The sequence below is a fragment of the Chelmon rostratus genome, chromosome 16 (genome assembly GCF_017976325.1).
Source record: "Chelmon rostratus isolate fCheRos1 chromosome 16, fCheRos1.pri, whole genome shotgun sequence".
NCBI classification, from domain to species: Eukaryota; Metazoa; Chordata; class Actinopteri; order Chaetodontiformes; family Chaetodontidae; genus Chelmon; species Chelmon rostratus.
Genome location: NC_055673.1, coordinates 341,085 through 354,493, shown reverse-complemented (window position 1 = coordinate 354,493; position 13,409 = coordinate 341,085). Strand labels below are relative to the sequence as shown.

The 13,409-nt window shown below is 44.4% G+C and overlaps 1 protein-coding gene across 1 annotated transcript in view; it reads right to left on the bottom strand.

The window, feature by feature from the left end:
• npr1a (natriuretic peptide receptor 1a) overlaps window positions 1-13,409 on the bottom strand; it is a 36,205-nt gene extending 22,796 nt beyond the window's left edge. The window contains exons 1-5 of the mRNA XM_041954740.1: window positions 13,136-13,409; window positions 8,805-9,537; window positions 5,879-6,069; window positions 4,912-5,025; window positions 4,651-4,810 (exon numbers count right to left, since the gene is read on the bottom strand). Coding sequence (XP_041810674.1) covers window positions 4,651-4,810; window positions 4,912-5,025; window positions 5,879-6,069; window positions 8,805-9,507 — 1,168 coding nt within the window. The 5' untranslated portion in view covers window positions 9,508-9,537; window positions 13,136-13,409. The remainder of the gene's footprint in view (window positions 1-4,650; window positions 4,811-4,911; window positions 5,026-5,878; window positions 6,070-8,804; window positions 9,538-13,135) is intronic.

Here is a 13,409-nt window from a genome sequence, read left to right as displayed (position 1 = left end):
AAACGCAAGAGCAGCGGAATTACAGGATGTTTCAGCTCGCCGCTGCCGACCAATGAGCAGCTCTGTGACCTGCGCTCACCGACGTCTCCTTCATCAGTCTGTGTGCCCCCGGGAGTTTTATGACAACCCGAGCTGAACGCCTCTTCTGTGGCCACCCCCCCCCCCCCACCATGCCTGAACACGGCTCTCAATCTGCTGCCTCTATTTCATTTAATTCATGATTGTTTTTTTTCTCAGCTTCACTCAGAGATGAACTCTGATGAATAAAGTGTCGCTGCTCGATCAACGATCTTTTTAAATGTTTTATTTTATTTCTTTATTGATAAAGTAAACGGAACAGAGCAGACTCAACGTTTACTGTCTGTGATCACGTCACAGCTGACAAATGAGGAGCTTCAGGTGTCACACACACACACACAGACACACAGACACAGCACACACACACACACACAGACACACAGACACACACACAGACACACACACACACACATACACACGCACACACACACACACACAAACACAGCACAGCACACACACACACACAGCACACACACACACACACACACAGCACACACACACACAGCATGCACACACACACACAGCACACACACAGCACGCACACACACAGAACACACACACACACACAGACACACACACATACACACACAGCACACACACACACACACAGCACACACACACACACACACAGACACAGCACATACACACACAGCACACACACACACACACAGCACACACACACACACACACAGACACACACACACAGCACGCACACACACAGCATGCACACACACACACACAGCACACACACAGCACGCACACACACAGAACACACACACACACACACACAGCACACACACACACACACACACACACACACTGTGTCTGATCACATTAGTGGGTCGTCACCAGCTGAGTCCTGCTGTCATCGTGTCACTTCCTGTGGCTGTTTGTTTTCCAGCAGCTGCTGCTGAAGTTATTTACAACAAAATAAAAACACTTATTGTACGAGTAAGAACAACAACAACAACGACAACAACAACAACAACAACGACAACGACAATGACAACAACAACACAAACAACAACAACAACAACGACAACGACAACAACGACAACGACAACAAAAACAACAACAACAATGACAACAACAACAAAAAACAACAACAAAAAAACAACAACAACGACAACAAAAACAACAACAACAACAACAATGACAACAACAACAAAAAACAACAACAAAAAACAACAACAACAACGACAATGACAACAACAACAACAACGACAACGACAACGACAACGACAACTACAATGACAACGACAACAACAACAACAACAACAACAACAACAACGACAACAAAAACAAAAACAACAAAAACAACGACAACAACAACGACAACAAAAACAACAACAACAACAACAACACAAACAACAACAACAACAACGACAACGACAACAAAAAAAACAACAACAACAACAACAATGACAACAACAAAAAACAACAACAAAAAACAACAACAACAACAACAACAACAACGACAACAACAACGACAACTACAATGACAACGACAACGACAACAACAACAACAACAACAACGACAACAAAAACAAAAACAACAAAAACAACGACAACAACAACGACAACAAAAACAACAACAACAACAACAATGACAACAACAACACAAACAACAACAACAACAACAATGACAACAAAAACAACAACAACAACAAAAACAACAACAATGACAACGACAACAAAAACAACAACAACAACAACAATGACAACAACAACACAAACAACAACAACAACAAAAACAACAACAATGACAACAAAAACAACGACAACAAAAACGACAACAACAAAAAACAACAACGACAACAACAAAAACAAAAACAACAACAACAGGACGATGATGATAATATTATCATATTTATCATTTATGTGGTCTCGTCCTGTCTATTGGTCCTGTTTGTCCTCACCACCACCTTGTCTTGTGTCAGTCCCAGCTCTCTCCCGTCCTGTCCTCTCTTTGTTGTCTGTCCCTGTCCTGTTTTGTCATGTCTCTGTTGTTCTGTTATGTCTCATCCTGTCCTGCTGTGTCCATGTCTTGTCTGTCCTCTCTGACATGTTTGTCTCTGCTCTGCTGTCTTGTCTTGAACTTTCTTACTGTCTCTTGGCTTTCTCATCTAGTTTTGTCTTGTCTTTGTTGTCCTGTCTGTCTTTGCCTTCTCTCGTCTCTCTTCCATCACCTTTCTCCGAGCTCCTCCTCTTGTCTGTATCATCTGGTCTCCCCTTTGTCTTGGTTTGTCTTGGTTTGTCTTGGTTTGCCTCTCCTGGCTGTCTCTGCTCTCTCTTCTTGTCTTGTCCTACTCTGTTCTGTCTTGTCTTTTGTGCTGGAGACATTTTGTCTTTATTTCATAGCAGCAGCAAACCTTGCCTCCCTCTGTCCTTTTATATTTTTGTCCTGTTTGCGTAACCTGTCCCGTCCTGTTTTGTCTAATCTCTGCTGTCTCATACCGTCCTTCCTGTCTTTACGGGGGTAACATGCAACAAATATCGGTGGTCAGACCAGACACTGAGACCACAACCACATAACCTGTGTCCCATGAGCTAAGACCACCAGGACGCCCATGTCCTGTCTGGTGTTTGTCCTCCCACTCAGCCTCTCACTGGTTTGTCTCTAACAGTGTGTTTTTCCTTCCACATGATGAAACGTCTCGTCTGTTTGGCTTTAAATTGTTTCACAAACTAAAACAACAGAAAAGTTCTTTAATTACAGACAAACGGCTGATTTAATGTTTGAAACAACATCCGCAGCTGATGAATGGAGACATTTTTATGGAGAATAAACGAACGCGGAGACGGATCACCGTCTGTCTTCATCACTCAGTCTGTTTTTCTTTCTTTGTTTGGCTTTTAAACTGCAGAAACCATCAGACTGAAGGTTTGTGACTCCGTTGTGTCCCTTCGATCTAAAGTTGCCTCGACAGTCGGCTGCTGATCGAGGTTCAGGTTTTAAATGTTCAATGAGATCTGATTGGTGGAGCCTGAGAAGACGAGATCGGGGGATTGGCTGTTCGATGGCTAAAACAACCCAGAATAAATGCTGGCAGGTAAATGAAACACTGCAGGAACAACGGAAAGAAACTAATCATCATGAGCTGCTGATCTTAGTGAAGCCTGACTGTCTCATGATGCGTTTAAAAACGACAAAATGCTGCAGGTTTTTTTAGCTTCCACGTGTTCAAGAAGCTTTTTCCTGGAACTGTTTCCAGCAGTTTCACTGACAGATGAGCGATGACTTCCCGTCTCTTCCTGTTCTCGGCTGAAAACAATAACAAGGCTCAGCTTCACTCAGCCGAGGCTGAGAACATGCCGCACGTTAGAGCTGTGATAGTCTGTGAACGCAGCACTACGACCTGCAGCTCCTGATCGGTCACACAGCACCTCAACCTATCAATACCTGGTTTCACTACAAATGTAACTCAGCCACTGAGTGTCATATGATATGATATCTGATATAAAATAAGAAAAGTGTGCTCCTGTAAATCGGATCTGTGATCTGATCTGAGACGTTTCAGGTGAACTTAAAGACAGTAAATCCAGCAGAATTCATAATTAGCTTCTGATCATTTATATAGATTTATTGATCATATAAAGACCACATTCTGCATCACCATTACATTAATATGTGCTTTGCCCCACGCTTTGTCTCTCAGGATACATGAAGAACAGCTGTAGACAGCGGGACTGAACATTATGAACTTTATGAAGAATAAAAAGGTGTATCAGTGAAAGCTGACATTAATCCAACACGTTTTCATTCTTTGTGTGATCTGTTTCTGGTCTGTAGAGTCTGTACTGAACACAAGATCAATCAATCAATCGGTGAAATCAGCTGATGTCTGAGCAATCATCTGCACTCAGTTTAATCTTTCCAATGAGAAACCAGCTTCTCTCCAGCTCCACCAATCAATCACTTCACTCTGTCCATTACCTAATGAGCCCAGACTGACCAATCAGGAGCCTCAGTGCTCTGTGAGGTTACCATGGGAACCAGACACACACACAGATGGACACATTCTCACAACTGCAGTGAATGTCAGCAGGGAGTTAGCGTGCTAGCGTAGCATTGCAGTGTAAATGTGTACCAGCTGGCCGTGACACTGGGAACATGAAGACAGGACGTCTGGGACTCAAACCACCAACCAGGACAGGAAAACCACCACAAGCTCTGATTGGCTAGTCAGTCAGTTGAGACTGAATTTTGAGTCACATGACCCCATGAGCACTGCGAGATGAATCTGATACTCGTTTAGACCGTTACAGCAGCTTTGCTGGGTTTATGATTCTGAACACAGACAGAACTGGACAAGGTCCAGAACTCACAGAGGTTCAGAACCAGTGATGCAGAATATGGAGAGCAAAGGAGGACTGAGGACGCCTGGGATTAAAACGGTCTTTGTGGTTTCATGATGAATGACATGATTTTCACTCTGAACTGTTCTCATGCAGCTCTGTGCTGTGATTGGCCGAAAACACCGAGCCGTATGTTCCCATGTGAGTCCAAAATATTTTCCCCGACAGACGCATGAGAAAAGAGGAGGAAGCACGAGAAACATGTGTCCTCACCTGGGAAGGTCCTGTTCCACATCCTCCTGGTCACCGGGTCTCCTCTGGGCCTCCGCACTCCTCCCGGTCCAGGTCCCGCTCCCTGCTCGCTCAGCGTCTCGTTCAGGGCCTGAGCGTACATCATCACTCCGTCGTGGAAGCCCCCGGCTATCAGGTTATACTGACACACACAGACATCAGGTTCACAGTGAGTCCAGGTTCTGGATCATCAGGGGACTTAATGACTGAACGGCTGGTTCACTGTCTCAGTGTGTTCCGTACCAGAGAGTCTTCGATGGTGAAGTTGAACATTTTCTTCGCGTCGATCTTCAGAGTTTCAACAAAATCAAGATATTCTGCATTCTGAGGCTCGAGGTAGGTCAGGACCTTCACACTCTGAGAGACAGACAGAGAGAGACAGAGAGACAGAGAGAGAGAGACAGGCAGAGAGAGACAGAGAGACAGAGAGAGAGAGACAGGCAGAGAGAGACAGAGAGAGACAGAGAGACAGAGACAGACAGGCAGAGAGAGACAGAGAGAGACAGAGAGACAGAGAGAGGGAGAGAACAACAAAGAAAATAAAGCTTCAGAGGTTTATTTAATAAACAAAACAAATCTTTACAGAAACCTGAGACAGGCTGTCTGTCCTCTGAATAAATAAACGAATAAACCGACCAATCAAGGAGGACTTTATTGACCTCGACCACAGAGGGCAGCGGGCCTGTTTCTAGTTCACTACATCAAATCATATCATTGGTCATGTTGTGGTGAACAGCGTGAAATGAGACAGAGATGGGAACGCTTTATTGACTCACCAACGTAGAAATGTACCAGCCAATCACACAGCCATGTTCTGAACACACACACACACAAAGTAACGTGGGCATGTTGGGAAATGTGGGCTGATCAGGACGAAGCCTCGTTTTGATCCGCTCCTGATTGCCCCGTTAAAGTTACTGCATCACACAAGCTAAACACTTCCTGTATCCCTTTTAAATTAAAAGCCCTACATTTCTTAACAATGCTTTTATTGTGAAACAGTTGCAGAAGACAGTACAGAACAGTTGTCAGACAATAAAAACTCGTATATATTAACTTTGATTTGGATCCATTTGTTAGTCTGAATAAGACAGATCTGATCTCTGATCTCAGATCTGATCTCTGTGTTATTATCAATGATGATGTCAGCGGTGTCACATCAATAAAAGCTCCTGAAGGGTTGAACAAACAGAAAATAAAAACGTCTCACCCTGAAGGCGTGACGGGCGGCGAAGTCATCCTGGTCGCCTCTGTACCACGGCCTGACGGGGTCCCGCCCCCGCAAACCCTCAGCAAAAAGATCAATGAAGAAGAAGACATAGTGCTCCATCTCTACCCCCTCCCTCCAGAACTGGACCATCAGAGTCCTGAAGATGTCCCAGGAGCAGCACAGGTAAACCACTGAAAAAGAAGAGGAGATCTCAGAGGTTTGATTTTTTATGAAAGAAAGAATGTTGGGGGGAGGGATGATGAGAAGATTCTTCTTCCTGTTGGAGGAAACAGAGCGAGAGAAGAAGAACAGGAAGTGTAGAAGAGGAAAGGACAGAAAACAAGGAAGACTTGGACGTGACATTGTTGGCATCCATCTGTGTTCTGCACATGCTCAGTAGTGTTTCTCCCATCACACCCAGAAACTTTCCACTGAGATGTTACAATGAAACAAATCTCTTTTCTACTCTCTGCAACATAAATATAAAATATAAAGACGGATCCTGCCGAGCCGCCGGACTGAACTGACGCCTTCCTGTGGCCGCTGCCTGCCGCTACGCTTCAGAGGACAGTACTGCACTTTTTACTTCGCTGCATGTTCGGGCTGTGTGTAATGAGAAGTAAATTACTGAACTACTGAGTTCATGGAGAAGCAGACAAGCAGCAGCAGGATCAAACGAATCATTAAGCCCAGTTTATATTTGACTTCTTAGTGTCTGATATCACAGCATGGTTCTATGTGTGTGAATGAGTAACTGAGAGACATGATCCCAAACACTTCCTACTCTATTACATCATCAGTGACTTCCTGCTGTGACTTCCTTCCTCTACAAACAGTCACAGTGAATGTTTGAGCGACGCTGCAGAGCGCTAATGCTAATGCTAACATGCTGGTCTGAGCTTCTGTTTACTTCCTGTCCTCTGTTCACATTTGTATGATGCACTCTTATCGATGAAGTAAGACTTTATTGATCTACAATCTTCAATCAAAATCTAAAGCCATAGATCAGTTTCCACGGCAACAACCGTGGATTTGACTAAAACCTGGAATAATCATGACCCTTTTATGCAATGGAAACACTTTTCATTTTTCCAGTAAGTAGGACAAGCCTTAGATACAACTTGTCAGCAGGAGATATTTGTAGTTCACCCGCTAACGTTATGCTAACAAGATTCAGTGACAGTGCTTGTGGCTGATGAAGAGTAAATATAACAGCAATACATTTTTTGAGTAGCGAGCTGTCAGCCATGTCACTGTCTCCAGATCAGCTAGAAAACATTCGGGATGATCGGCCACGTGTGCTGCCGGCCGCAGCCTGAAGCAGCGAATGAGATGTCGGATCATCGTTATGTGATACAAAGCATCAGTAAGTTCAACGGGGCGGTCTATTTCCTGCAGCCTGTGCGTTACGGTCGCCCTCCTGTGGTGTTCAGATGGGTCGAAGGACGATGCTCGGTGTTCAGTAACCATCAGCACCGGATGGTTAATGCCGGCGCTCAGACGCCTCCCCGCCTCGGTGGACTGGACAGCAACACGGAGCTCCTTCGTTCAGAGCGTGGAGCTCATCTTTTTCACCCTCTGTTCCATTTAGTTCTCCTGGTGTTGACTGTTTCACCTTTTCTTTTCAGTTTCTCTTTGTTTGTTCGGCTGCATCAGTTTTCAGAGTTCATCCAAACATGTTCAGGTGTTGAAGTCAGGTGTTGTAATTAGACGTCTGCTTGTTAATGCGTTGCAATGAATATCAAAGGCTTTGACTGCCTCCCTTTGGTGGAAATGCTTAATAACTGTCCATTATCAGGAATTAATGGAGACGGTGCAGCCAATCAGAATCAAGTATTCACCCAGATCGCGGTCCAATAACATGATATATATTACTCTGCAGAATGACTACTTTTACTCTTCAATGTCAGTTTAATGAGAAGGATTCATATGAATGAATCCAGAAAACTGTTCCGACAAGTTTGACTCGAACACAGAGTCACCCAGTTACAGATTATCTACACACACACACACACACACATACACACACACACACACACGCACGCACACATGCACGCACGCACACACACACACACACACACACAGACACACACACATACACACACACACACACACACACACACGCACGCACGCACGCACGCACGCACACACACACACACAGACACACACACACACACACACACACACACACAGAGCCGTGTTTCCATCACTTTTGGGAACATTACATAGACTTTAATCAATTTCCTGGAGACCTCACACTAAAATTTAATGATTTACTTTATGGGACTTCAGCTTTGTCCCCATAAGGCAGGCAGGTCCCCACAATGTGACTGTGTAAACAGCTTTATGTCCCCAAAACAGCACACGTGCACACACACACACACACACTGACATCAGTCAGAAACTAACGAAGCAAAAAATTAAATAATGATTAACCCTCATTTAGCGAAGAGAAGAAGCAGAAGGAGAGAAAGAAAGAAAAAATGGAGGAAGGAGAAAAGAAGGAAGGACGTTACAAAGGAAAGGAGAAGAAGAATGAGGAAAGGAAGGACTGAAAGGCAGAAGAGCTGAAAGAAAAGAAAAACAGCTGCTGTCTTCGACCAGCTGGGGAGGGAAAGAAGAAAAGATGGAGGGAGGGAGGAAAGAAAAACAAAGAATCTGAGAAACTACAAGAGAAAACGAAAGCAGCTGAAGCGTCTGACCTCTGCTGGAGCACTACTGAAGGAAAAGTGAAAAGACGACGGAAGAAGAACAGAAACACTGACAGTGAAAGCAGTTGAAGCGTCTGACCGCTGAGGAAGCAGAGAAGATGAAGAGTCAAATGAAAGCAGGCAGTGAAAGCAGTTGAAGCGTCTGACCGCTGAGGAAGCAGAGAAGATGAAGAGTCAAATGAAAGCAGGCAGTGAAAGCAGTTGAAGCGTCTGACCTCTGCCGTTGTCACGGATCTCCTGGACCACCGACTTGTAGTTGACGTTGTCCGCCTCTATGACGTGGTCACGGATTGTGATGTTGCGATTACCGAGGAGCGTGTAGAGCCCCTCCACAGCAAAGTAACACGGCCGGTCGTCGTTGGCGTCCTTGTTGTCGCTGAAGATGAGCATGGCGTGCTGCCGCCAGCCGAACGTCTCTTGGATCCTCATGCCGAACTCGCCCAACTTCTTGTGGGTGGGGCCGGTGTTGGTGACCGCTGCATAGCGTTCGAAACCGATGGCGCGGGCGCCGGCCGTCACCATGGGAACCTCCCAATGGGTGGTGAAGCGGGCGACGGGTGAGGAGGAGTAGTCGCAGCCGGGGCCGATGAAGGCCCAGGGGTCGTGGGACAGCTTGAGGTCGACCGCGACCAGCGGCGCCATGGAGTCCGAGCAGAAGCCTTCGCGGTTCTCGGAGCTGCGGTGAACCAGCTGGAGCTTCAGGCCCGGCAGCAGCCAAGGGTCCGAGTTCACCCGCCGCACCGCCTGGTGGAGTGCCGGGGCCACGCGAGGCCACGCCCACGCATAGTCCGTGTTGGTCAGAGGCAAGATGGCCGCCAGAGTTACCTCCTGAAGACTCACCGTGGCGTTATCGGCAGAGAGGGAGGACTCCACAAGGAAGAGGAAGAGCAGTAGAGGGCGTGGTCGGCGGGACAGCATGATGAGGAGCCTGACAGCCTGTCAGTCGAACTGCAGGGAAAAGCAGAACACAGAGATTAATTCAACAGTCCGACTGGATTAAACCATTTTTACTTTTGGTGACGCACTCTTTCCTTTTCTGGAACGTTTCCTGTCTGAGGTGTTAATGATGGACCCCTCCACGACCCGTTGGCCGTCAGCTCCACATGGGCCCCTCGTGTGTTTGTGGGGCCACAGAGGGCCACAGATATGAAACTCATGGATATACCTGCAATGGTCAGGTAGCGTGTGAATATAAACAATGAGTAAAACAGAGAACTGAAGGGGGGTGGGGGGGGGGGCACCAGCTGCATGTGCAGTGTGCAGAACGTCCTGATGCATTTTTGGTGACACGGTTCCAAAGCCCGGCTTAGATTACAGATGTTTTGACTGAAATTTAAAGTAGAGCTGAAACTCTGCCATTTCCTCCACTTTGATCGCTTTTTAATTGATTTTCAGTTAACTAATAAATCAGAAACCCTGAAGCCGTCGTACAGTTGCTCGTCAATAAGCTGGAAATGTTTGCCATTTAAAAACAAACCACTCAAAATGATTAATTGACCAGTATTTGTGATGATGTAAAAACTGCTGTAAAACCTGTAAACACTGATAAGATCAGTGAGGGGTGGGGGGGGGGGTCTGTCCTCTGGATAACCTCTGTGAATGATACTGAGGCTGTTTATCTGTCAGTGTGACAGATGGATGTCATATGGAGAGAGTAATACTAAATCTGTGAAATCACACACACACATACACACACACACACACACACACACACACACACACACCCTGCTGGTGTGTTTAAGGACTCTCTGACAATCAGATATTACAGACTCAGACTCTGAATTATATAAAATCATTTAACCATTGAGGTTCAGATGGACTCTCGGCTGTCAGATGTCGGAGTGTCTTTGAATGCATCAGCAGGTGAAGCTCCTGCCCTGAACAGGACGAATCTGCAACTGCACCCAGGTGGTGAGCTTTTCTTTTTCTTTTGATTTCATTCATTTTCATTAGTGGCTGCAAGCTACTAATGCTAAGCTAATGAAGCGCTACATATGACCCCAGTGCTGAGATAAGCTCATTCTTTGATTTGAAAGATTTCAGCGTGGCGAAGAGGAGTACACAATATAATTTTATAGTATACAGAAATATTTTGTAGTTTTTTGTCCTCTTTGGACTTTTCACACAGAAACATTGAATGTTTAATTTTATATATTCAAAGGTCCCAAACTCCTGGATTCAGCCCCTGTGGGGGGGTTTCAGCCGTCAGCGCTGCAGATGTGCATGAATGAGCACATAATGAAAACTTTGTCCTCTAAACACCAACAGGAGGCTGATTCAGGAAGCACTTGGCAGCAGAGTAACGGTGTGTTTTAGTGTGTTACTGTGTGTGTGTGTGTGTGTGTGTGTGTGCGTGTGTGTGTGTGTGTGTGTGTGAGCCATTGTTCTCCTGCAGCCTTCAGTCTTACGTAAATGTTGTTACGAAACAGCAGAGTAAAGAACATGCAGACGACACACAAAACACAACAGAGTGGAAATAAACACACAACCTGCTGTGAGATACACGACAGAGAGCTGGAAAACTGAACCTTCATGGACCAGCAGACCAAACAAGACCAGGACCACAGACTTACACATGATATAACATAATAAATCAAGATCAAGATTGTTCTTAAAGCGACTTCACATCAGCATCAGAAATCAAACTGTGCACAGGAAATCAGGCTGATCCCTGGTCAGCTCAGCGGTGATTGGGTCGGGTATTTCTGTCAGGTGACATCACTGAACGGACCCAGACCGGACATTCAGAGTCACTCTTTAAAATATTAAAAGTAAATAATAAAGTTATTCGGTGTCAGATATGATTTGTATGTTTGAAGTATTCCTGTTGAGTTTTTTCTTTGGCCAGTTGTCATTTTGTCTTTAAAAGTGAGATCAGTCCATCATCGAATGCTAAAGAAAAGGAAATACGTAGACTATAACGGTCCTATAATTTTCCTCTATGTCCTCAATAATTAGTCCAAACTTCACAGTGATTTCCAATCAAAATACAAAGAAAAGTACATGAATATTATAGAAATCTAACGGTAATATCATGAGATTTGTTAATTAAATGTAATGATGTTCTTCAGCGTGTTATTCATGATCTCCTGTTCGGTTTGTCTGATTATTGTATGAAGTTCTACGCAGATGATACTGTTACATGCACACCTAAACCTGGTTTACGTCCGGTCTGATGTCAAGCTCGGCTTGTTTTCAGTCTGCGATGACGACACGTCTGTGCTGATGTCTTTCAATATTTGGACTGACTTTGAACTCACCACTCCACAAACGTCGTCATGACGACTTCATCCTGATATACGTTTGATTAATAACATCTTTATTTTATATCACATTGTTTCCTTAGTTACAGACTTTCATCTCTGGTCTGGTTGGGCTGGTACTATCCTCTGCCTCTGTAGTGAGCCATTAGAGGTTATTTTATCACACACACACACACACACACACACACACACACACACACACACACACACTTTGTGATCTAAATGAAGGTCCTAATATTCCTGTCAGGACTTTGTGATATTAAATAACGTTTCCATTGTGATGTCATGACTTCATCTCTGTAGTTTTATGAACGGACAGCGTTTGTTATCACGTGTTATGTCAGAACAAACATTTAACACTGTTCCAGCACTTCATCCATCGAGAATCACCCAGAAGCTACAGCTACATTACATGAGCAGTTATTACATGTTTATACACGGATTATTTACGATGAAGAGTGAAGTGATGCTGATTTACACACTAACAATAATGAGATATTATAGTTTCTGTATTAAACAGTGGGTTGAATATCTGTGAGGTCTATATCTATATCTATATCTATATTCTATTTCACACATCCATCTCTATGTATTACACATCTATAATACTATTATATTTACATTACATCATATTACTTTATGTAACAACACTATATGACTGTTGTTATTGTTGTGCTTCAGCAGACTCACTGGTTTTATTTCTGTGTATGTTGTACGTCACAGTACTGTATTATTACTGTGCAGTGTGTGTTATTATTATTGTTATTATTATTATTATTATTATTATTATTATTATTATTATTATTATTATTATTGTTCTTATTATTGTTATTATTATAGTTCACTTCGTGGCTGCAGGAGTTTCTCTGCTGGACTTCAGCAACATTAAGAATAAAGAGGAGAACAAACAAACAAACAAACAAACAAACAAACAGCAAACAAACAAACAAACAAACAAATCAAATCAAATCAAATCAATACAGAAGCGTCAGATCTCATCAGAGCTCAGAACTGATCAGCATATTGATACTTCTATCAATAACTCCAGTTATTGATCTGGTCCTGGAGTAGGACCTTTTCATTAACCAATATTGATTATTGACTCCTCCCATTAACTGATATTGATTATTGATTGTTGATGTTGAGGATCTGGCCCTCCGGTGGTTTCACTGCTGAAGTCTCCTCTGGTCTGGACTCTGAACGGTCGCGGTCGGATCGTGTCTGTCCTTCCTGTTTGTTCAGTGTGTCAGGAACCTGTGAAGTTTACCGAAGCTTCTGTTTACCTGCTCAGATCTTCAGTCCGTCGCTTCCTGCAGCTTCATGTCCACAAGAAGACCAGAAGAAGAAGAAGAGGAGACAGAAGCGGGCGGATGTTTCCACAGCAACAAACCGGAGCGAAAGAGAGAAAAGAAGTCCAGCTCCGACACGGCGGATCACCGGAGGCTCACCGGAGGCTCACCGAGCCCCGCTGCTGACCGTCTGTCCGACCAGGGTCCGGTTCTCGAGCTGTAGCTCGAGTTCAAACGTCCCAGTAATGTTCCAGGTCTGCTGTCGGTG